The following is a 9310-nucleotide window of genomic DNA, read 5'->3' as shown; positions in this document are numbered from 1 at the left end:
GGCTGCAGTTTGTCCCACGCCCTGGTTGGGTCGTGTGGGTGGCAGCCACTTGATGTGTCCCTTTCACATCGATGTTTCTCTCTCTTCCTCTCTCTCCTTCCCGCCCTATCTGAGTAAAAAATGGAAAAATGTCCTCGGGTGAGGATAAAAAATAAAATAAAAATAAAAACTAGTGGAGCCCTGGCCAGTTTGGCTCAGCGGTTGATCCTCGGCCTGCAGACCAGAGGGTTCTGGGTTCGGTTTCCGCTAGGGGCACGTACCACACCCCTACACCAAAAAAATTAGTGGAGGGTTTAAACATGACTGAAAAAAAAGAAACCTTGAAATAATAGTTATATTTTCTATCCCATGAATAAATATTTGAGTCAATATTCCTATACCCTTATTAGAAAAGTTGTATGGTCTTTCTTAACAACTGATTTTTTAAAAACCAAAATGGTATTCTCAAAACAACCCAGTACTGGTGTTGGTTACATCATTGACATCCCTCATTCTTTCCACTAGAAGACATAATGGATGTCAAGGGGCTGAGGGCAGATCATTTCAGCAATGCTTAAGAAACTCGTGTGACCCAAATCAGACAGATGTACTGTAATCTAGGACTAGATTGTTGGATCTTACTCTTCCCACTATCTTCTACTGCCTCCTGAAATCAAGTTTGTAGTCTAGACATCTTCAAATGGGGAATGAATTACTTAGGTTCATGAGTACCTAACTTTCCTGCCTGCCAGGCCCAGTTCTGGGTGCTAGAGGTAAAAGCAATGAATAGTCTACCCTCAAACTTGGAATTTTATTGGAGGCTGACAACCAAACAAGCAACTAGAAAGGAAAATGCCAGGTTCATGTGCTATGAAGATACTCAGGATATTCTATTGGAAAGGAGGAACACTACATTACATGGTTTTCCTCAGGGAAGGCTTCTCTGATGACATCCAGGTCAAGGCTTCGGATTTTCTAAATGCACTGAGAAAGGGTAGAAGGGTTGTACTTGGCAGAGGAGTAATAAATTATGACAACATTTTTCTTTATTGATTTTAGAGAGGGAGAGAGATCGATTTGTTGTTCCATTTATTCATGCATTCATTGGTGGATTCTTGTATTTGCCCTGACGGGGGATTAAACCTGAAACCTTGGTCTATGGGGATAGTTCACTAGCCAACTGAGCTACCCCAATGGCCTGATTTATATTTTTAAAAGATCACTGTGACTACTAGGTAAGAATGGGTTGTATATGTTTGTGGTGGGGATATGAGTAAAAGCACAAATAGTTGGGATACCACACCGAGTTGGCCAGATAAGAGCTGGTGGTAGCTCTCATCTTGGATTGAGGGTAGTAGTGGAAATGGAGAGAAGTGAACGTCTTCGTGATATAGTTTTGTGGTAGAACTGAGATGACTCTAATGGGAATTAGAAAGGAAAAACAGACTCAAAGGTTTGTGGTTTGAGCAAATGGGTAGTGTTTAACTGAAATTAAGGGCTGGGGATTGGAAATTGGAGCCATGTTAAAACCTATTCCTGGGCTAAAGATGTAAATTTGGCTAACCATAAGAATGCATCTTGTCTAGGTAAAAACAGATTCCTCAATGTGAATAAAATTCTTAATGCTTTGAAAAAAGTTACTAAACAAATAGTCACAGGTTGAAAGAGTGGGGCTGGATGTTTCACTACCTAGAGTTTCTTTCAAAGTCTCATCAGTTACTTCAAACTTGAGAGTCGTTTACTGAACTGAATGACCTCCCTCCTTTCCAGGGCCATTCGTTGCTTTAAAACGTCCCTTCATTTGCTCAATTTTCAACACATTCGCCGGATGCCAGCTCTGACTCAGTCTTAAGAGCTTCATGGCGGTTCCCTTTGGCCAGGAAGTTCAAACGCCTCATTCATTCATTCTCTCACCCTACACTCTTCCCTACACCCAGCTCCTCCTGCCTTTGCAATCCTGTTCCCAAAGCGCTTCCCGGTTCAACTCGCTCGCTGGGGCACACGCTTCACCAGGCTCTGCCCACCCATTACATTCATTACTTCCAGTGTGGCATTGATCACCATGGTATTGTACCTGAGAATTTATGAAGGGCAGGGACAGCCTTTGAGGTGTCTAGTGCCAAGATAAGGACGACGTTGGTGAAAGAACGAACAACTAGTTGTGCGTGGCTGAACTTCAGGCTCCCAAATCAGCGGAGGGCCGGGGCGCAGATAACGGGCCTTTCCTAGCGCGGGGACTAAGTCCACCAACCCCTGCAGCTGTCTCTGCGTCACGCCCTCTCTCTTTCCGGCTTCGAACCTGCACCACCCTGGCGCGGCAGCACCTTCGGACGCACCCAGTCCCGGCTGGAGGCGGGCTTACTGCCCGCTCTGCCCGCAGCCCTGCGAAGACCGGTGCATGCCGGGATGTGTAGTCCTGTGGACGGACGATCCACTACCCCATTGCAATGCATTTCGGCGTCTGTAGTTACGCGGAAGCCGAGGGCTACGCCGCGTAGCCCCGCCTCCAACGGGCGAGGAAGCGGGGACGTGTGAGGTCACTTCCTGCGTGCTGGGTGGCTTCCTGCGGCGTTTCCAGTTCTCGGTCTCTTTTCCGCTGCCAGTCAGCCGCCATCATGGGTCGCATGCACGCTCCCGGGTGAGCTTGGGTGTCCCCGCGGGGTGCAGGGCTCGGCCGCGAGGTCGGGGGGAAGGAGCGAGGGTGGGCAGCGGGTCGGGGGGGTGATGTTCTAGGCCGCTGTGGCACAGAGCGCCACTTCATCCCAAATTGCTTCTCTCCCCAGGAAGGGCCTGTCCCAGTCGGCTCTGCCGTACCGCCGCAGCGTCCCCACCGTAAGTAGCGTGCGGGGGCCAGGGAGAGGGGGCGGGGGTGCCATTCGTCGCTCCGGGAAAGGGGCGCCGGGCGGGGCGCCATGTGTGCATGAAGAGTGCCACTTCGAGAGTGGTGGGGCCGCCGTGCATCGGTGCCATCCCAGTTTTGTCCTCCTAAGGTCGCTTTCTTTTTTACAAATAGTGGCTGAAGTTGACGTCTGACGATGTGAAGGAGCAGATCTACAAACTGGCCAAGAAGGGCCTGACTCCCTCGCAAATCGGTGAGTGTTTTTGTCTAATGTAGCCCGTTCCGCCTTCCCTCGTGTAACTTGCTAGAAAGGGGTGGGGGTGGTAAAGGCGTCCCCATACGTACCTTGAAAACCTTTTGTCCTTTTTTCCTGGCTTTACTGTTGATGACTGAGACCTCATCTTTATTTGTTGAACTCTGAAGTTCTCTGAAAACGGTAAAATTGTTAAAGCGTTCTCAAAAATCGAATGAGTGTATACTGTGGGTTAGGCACTCTCGTAAGTGCATGGTTCTAAGCGCGTTACCTATGCCGACCTCGTTTAATTGCGACAGCAGTACTTTAAAATAAATATTATAAGTTTCCCCATCTTGCAGTTGTGGAAATTGAGGCACAGTGTGGTTGTACAACTGGCCTCAAATCACACAGCCATGAGGTGAAGGAGTGGAGATTGGTTAATCAAGAGTGCTTGTCCACTTTCCCCGTTAGATGTGGCTTGAACCTAAGCTTGTGTGACACTTACTTTGTAAGTGGCTTCATTAAGCAAATGTTTGTGTGCTGTGTGGTTGTGGACCCTGAGAATACATACGGAAGTAGAAAAAAGGATAACTATTTGCCCTCCTGGAGCTTGTAGTATGGTGGAGGGATCACAGCAGACTGCCATGTAGTTGGATGGTGCTATTTTGAGATTTTTTAAAAATAAGGTACATGAAAGTTTTAGAAGAATAGCTGATCTTCATAAACATTAGCTGGTTCTAATTGAGCAAATATACAGAGTCAGAATTTTACTAAAAGCTTTGATGTCCTCCAATTTAGCAAGCTCACTATGATGATGGTCTTCCAACATTCGCAGTTTCCACCAGAAGGGTTTTCCTAAGTGTTGGGCAAACCTTCCTTGGATGTCTGAGTGAGCTTTGTGTGAATTCTCATGTTGGTTGCTGTGGCGTATAAAATATAAAAGCAAGCCCCATTTTACAGGTGGGAAACTTGAAAAGTGACTTGATCTCAGAACCTTGAGTTTGTGTGTTTGGTGTGGGAATTTATAATGTATTCCTTTACAGGTGTGATCTTGAGAGATTCACATGGTGTAGCACAAGTACGCTTTGTGACAGGCAATAAAATCTTGAGAATTCTTAAGTCCAAAGGACTTGCTCCTGATCTTCCTGAGGATCTCTACCATTTAATTAAGAAAGCTGTTGCTGTTCGAAAGCATCTTGAGAGGAACAGAAAGGTAAGGACAGAACTGCTTGTGCTAACATACTTTAATAAAATATAATGCATCTGGTTTGAATTATATAAGATGGTTTAGGGCATGAGCTAGATTGCTTTGAAATTAAAATTCTAGAAGAGATGGGGGGAGGAGCTTTGGCTTCCCTAAATACAGTATATTCGGTTGGTTGAAACGTTGAGCTATTTGCTGAGATTTACAAATCGTTCCTGCCCAATCTGGTGGAAGGAAACGTTAGATTCCCTTAAGGTAGCCGCATGAACCTGAGCTTGTGATTCTGTTATAGGACATTGGGTAACTGTTTTCATTAAAGTCCATGGTGTCTATACATTCCTTTGTTAAAATAATGTTTAGCTGTTTGGTTTTTTTGAATTCTGTCAATTTTTATTTTTAGGATAAGGATGCTAAATTCCGTCTGATTCTGATTGAGAGCCGTATTCACCGATTGGCTCGATATTACAAGACCAAACGAGTCCTCCCCCCCAATTGGAAATAGTAAGTATTAATCTTATGTTACCAAGAACAAGAGTTAGCCATATAGTTAATGTAGTTAAAGGACAGATAGTGGTAATGTTTTAGGTCATGGCTACATGTTCAACTTCTCTTTCAACTCTGCCATTATAACAGGAATACAGCCATAGACATACATAAACAAATGGGTGTGGCTGTTTCCCATTGACACTTTATTTGCAAAGGACAGGCAAAGGGCCATAGTTTGCAAACCCCTGATTTAGAACTTGAACCCCACCCCCTTTGAATCCCTTTTAGATAGTGGGTCAGTTCATGCCTCTGCTCTCAGGTTTTTGTTGTCTTTATTTTTGTATCAGTTGCTCACTATGATGATTGATTTCCATACATTCGCAGTTTCCACCAGAAAGATTTTACCTTATGTTGGTCAGTTCTTCCTTGGATGTCTGAGTGAGCATCTTTAGTTGTTGTGCTTGGGCCACAGTAAACTTACTCAATTTAGCAGTTTGGTGCATTTTATATATTGGGGATTATTTTAGCTGTTTGGAAATGACTCTATTAGCTGGGGGATTGTATGAATAAATATAGAGGACCTGTATTAACCCAGTCTTTTCCCCTCCCCCCTTTTTCCTTTTCAGCGAGTCATCCACAGCCTCTGCCCTGGTTGCATAAAATGTCTATGTACTCAAGCAATAAAGTTGTTTAACTAGGAGTATGTTTTGTATTTCTTTCCCTTAAAAAATTGTGTATCAGTGATTCACGTGTTGCTCTTTGTAGATGTGGAAGTGTTTTTGCAGCATTAAAATTGTGTGATTCCACAGAGCGCTGTATGAGATAGCATCCATTATTTATTTTAATCTTCACCCAAGGATATGTTTTTTATTGACTGAAGAGAAAGAAACAGCAATCAGTTGCTTCCCTTAGGTGCCCCAACTGGGAGTGGAACCCAAAACCTTGTGGTACAATGCTCCAACCAACTGAGCCACTCGGCTAGGGTTGCATCCAGCTGAAAAAATTTTTTTTTATCCTCACCCGAGGACATTTTTCCATTTGTTCAGATAGAGTGGGAGGAAGAGAGAAACATCGAGTGGTTGCCATCTGCACAGCCCATCCAGGGCCAGGGATAAACTGCAATCAAGGTACGAGCCCCCAGCGGGAACCGAACCCGGGTCTCTCTGGACTGCAGGCCGACGCTCTAGCCACTGAGCCAAACCAGCCAGGGCGAGTTTTTTTTTTTTCCTTTATTGATTTTCAGAGAGAGAGGAAGGGAAAGAGAGAAAGAGATAGAAACATCGATGAGAGAGAACATCGATTGGCTGCCTCCTGCATGCCCCCCAACTAGAGACTGGGCCCACAACCTAGGTATGGGCCCTGACCAGGAATTAAACCTGTACCTCAGTCCTTGGGATGATGCTCAATCCACTTGCCACACCAGCCCAGCTGTTTCTAAGTATTTTTGATGCATTTTATGTTAAATACTGAGGTATAACTGATAGATATTATCCACAGTGTAGTATCAAATATATATGGAAGTGTCTCTGGAGAAGGAGCATTTTTAGTATGGAGGGACCTCAAAAGAAAGTGGTATTTCTTCCAGACTTGGTGGTGAGGCTTAAAGATGAAGAAGGAATTCAGGGAACGGTAAGCAAGCACAGTTACATGTGGAGCAGAGGGAACAGAAAGAATTGAGGTGAGCTCAGGTCCCAGAGCCTTGCAACTTTTGGATGAGTGAAAATAAAATTTAGTCACTTGGGTATTGTCAGGATATTTCTTTTAATTCTTAAAACCTAATGAGGTACATGGATATCCCTGTTTGAAAGGGGCAGTTCTCTTGAACAACTGGAGTGAGCTGTTTAAGATTGTAAAACCAGGAAATGATAAGTTGAATGGCTGGCTTACAGAGCCACGCTCCTTCAGAACATAGAAAAAGTTAAAGAATAAGCTTTTTACTTAAGCTTTACCCTCAAGTAGTAGGGTAAGACTGTTGGGTAAAGTCCTCGTTTTCAAGAGACCAGTATGGGAACTAGCATTGATACCCTGTTAGAGACAGATGGGGGCGGGGTATAGACACCTAAATAACTTACCTTGTTCTTCAGGACCATATATTGGCTTGAAGTGTGCTCTATGCTGAGTGTGCAGACTGATGCAGTCCCCTTCCTAACGCGTTTACAACTGTGGGAAACAGGTGTGAAAACTTTCAGTATTTTGCCCCATTACCTAGTGTTAAATGTAACAGGTGTGAAAACTTTCAGTATTTTGCCCCATTACCTAGTGTTAAATGTAAGTTTTTAATCTCTTGTGCTTTTGTGTTCATATCTTAAAAGTGGCTAACCATCATAAACAAAGGAATCAACTTACTGTGATACGGTAAACATTTCTAAGAGTGATGAACAAGTAAAACAATGCGTCCTTTGCAAAAAGGATTGTGAATTCTAGGTAGCTAGCAAAATGTTGGGTATTGATGGTTCTGGACCATCGGTTGTAGGTCAAAGCATCTCTAGATTTTCTTTTAAATTATAAGGAGTGTTTATTTTAATTATTGCCATCAAGTCAACAATTACTCCAAATATTAGACTGCATGCTGGAGGTTTTTTAATACCTCAAAAAAGTTGTACTTGATATTTAATGCAAGGAAGAAAATGGAAAAACCACCTGCAATCATTTTGAATGTGGGCAGAGGGGTCAAACTTGGCTTTCAGAAACAGGCCTCCCACTTGAAGTGTGATATGGGGGTTTAGATTCTCAAAAACCTATTGTGTGGTAGTTAAATCATAACAGTTTCTTTAGTGAACATCCCTCCAGATGATAACCTGCTAATATATTTATTCACAGACGCTTGCACATGAATCATACAACATACATTGTTCCATAATCCTTATGCCCTACTTGTGGACATAGTATTCCATACTTGCCATGTAACACAATTTGCCTTGTAGTTGTGTGACTACCAGAAATGACCTCTTTGGCATGTATATTTTATATTTTGTGTATTTTGCAAAACTGCCTTTCATAGTGGACTGATAAGTATTCAAAAAGTGCATGAGAATATTTCTCCACATCCTTTAAAAATTGTTTTTCTTTTTAATTGTTTAAATCTTCGTGAAAAGAGGCAATGCTCTTTATTCTGTTTTACTTCTTTGGTTATTGATGAATATCTTACGTTTACTTTTTGTGAATTGTCTATTCAGGTGCTATTCCAATTTCTATTTTGGAACATTGTTACCCTGAAACTTTCATCATGTGCTACATATTCTTCCCAGTTCCTTTTTAAAATATTTCCCCAAATTTCAATCTTGTGTATGCTGTTTGCTTTAGAAGTTTAAGAGTTTTATTGATACTGTCCCTAGTGATTTTCCTTATTGATCTTTGTTTTTTAATGGATCGGTCTAATTAAATTTTTAAATTAAAAAAAATAATAATTTTAAGGAAAGAGAGAGAGAAACATTGATGAGAGAACATCGACTGGCCGCCTCCTGCATGCCCCCCACTGGGCATTGGGCCCACAACCTGGGCATGTGCCCTCACCGGAAATCAAACCAGCGACCTCTTGGTGCATGGGTTGATGCTCAATCACTGAGCCACACTGGCCGGCCTAAATTTTTAATTTTTTTTTCTGCTTCTTCCTTCTGTTTAATATAGTATGGTCTTCATCTGTATTCTAGACAGACATTTATTCTCCCTTTTTAAACACAAATTCCCATATGCTTTTTATTTGTACATCTATTTTGACACAGTTGGAATCAGCACAGTTTTTTTTAAAAACATTTTTATTGATATTTTAAAGAGAGGAAGGGAGAGAGAGAGGAACATCCAGCAGCTGCCTCCCACACATGCCCCGACTGGGGATTGAACTGTGACCAGGCTATATGCCCTGACCAGGAATCGAACCCACCATTCCTTGGTGAAAGGGATGATGCTCCAACCAACTGAGCCACACTGGCCAGGGCCAGCATATAAATCTTATTTGTCCAAATTACACATATGTGAACACCTAGGTTTCCTTCAAAAACTGTTCATTTAAAAATCTTCAAGTGACAGTTGTTAATCCTACTGTTTTTAAATTGAAGGTATGCATATATGCGACTTTAAAACATACCATTTTACAACACTTCTAGATGAACAGTCCCTTCCCTTTTGCAGGCTGAAGTCGGGTGACTAACTTCAACTCACCTATTTCTCTGACAATGTGCCTTATTTCTAAAGAATTTTTTGAAACAGGTGAAATTCATTTAAAATTCACTATTTCAAAGTGAATAATTCAGAGGCATTTAGTATATTCATAATATTATACAACCACTACCCCTATTTAGTTCCAGAACATTTTCATCACCCCAAAATAAAGCCCCCTGTAGTCAGTCACTCCTCCTCCTCTCCCCCCAGGCCCTGGCAAACCACCCATCTGCTTTCTGTCCCTATGGGCTTACCTAGTTTGGGTATTTTATATAAATGGAATCATACAATATGTGACCTTTTATGTCTGGCTTTCAATTTGCATGATGTTTTTGGGGTTCATGTTATAGCATGTATCAGTTCTTTTTATGACTGAACAATATTCCACTGTAAGTATATACTATAATGT

The 9310-nt window shown here is 42.5% G+C and overlaps 1 protein-coding gene and 2 non-coding genes across 3 annotated transcripts; all 3 read left to right on the top strand.

Moving 5' to 3' along the window:
- The first annotated feature begins 2521 nt into the window (after nucleotides 1-2521).
- Nucleotides 2522-5440, top strand: RPS13 (ribosomal protein S13). Its single transcript, XM_036259871.1, has 6 exons — nucleotides 2522-2617; nucleotides 2763-2811; nucleotides 2993-3071; nucleotides 4097-4266; nucleotides 4658-4758; nucleotides 5370-5440. Exons 1-6 carry the CDS (start codon nucleotides 2595-2597, stop codon nucleotides 5401-5403), a joined length of 456 nt encoding a protein of 151 aa, XP_036115764.1. The 5' UTR covers nucleotides 2522-2594; the 3' UTR covers nucleotides 5404-5440.
- Nucleotides 3857-3946, top strand: LOC118629219. The gene has a single exon (XR_004959440.1). It is a non-coding gene; the product is annotated as a small nucleolar RNA SNORD14 (small nucleolar RNA).
- On the top strand, nucleotides 5095-5185 carry LOC118629218. Its single transcript, XR_004959439.1, has one exon. It is a non-coding gene; the product is annotated as a small nucleolar RNA SNORD14 (small nucleolar RNA).
- Nucleotides 5441-9310: the final 3870 nt, after the last annotated feature.

This window comes from Molossus molossus, unplaced genomic scaffold (genome assembly GCF_014108415.1).
Source record: "Molossus molossus isolate mMolMol1 unplaced genomic scaffold, mMolMol1.p scaffold_m16_p_13, whole genome shotgun sequence".
NCBI classification, from domain to species: Eukaryota; Metazoa; Chordata; class Mammalia; order Chiroptera; family Molossidae; genus Molossus; species Molossus molossus.
Note: the sequence above shows the minus strand (reverse complement) of the source record. Positions and strands in the feature narration are given on the sequence as shown.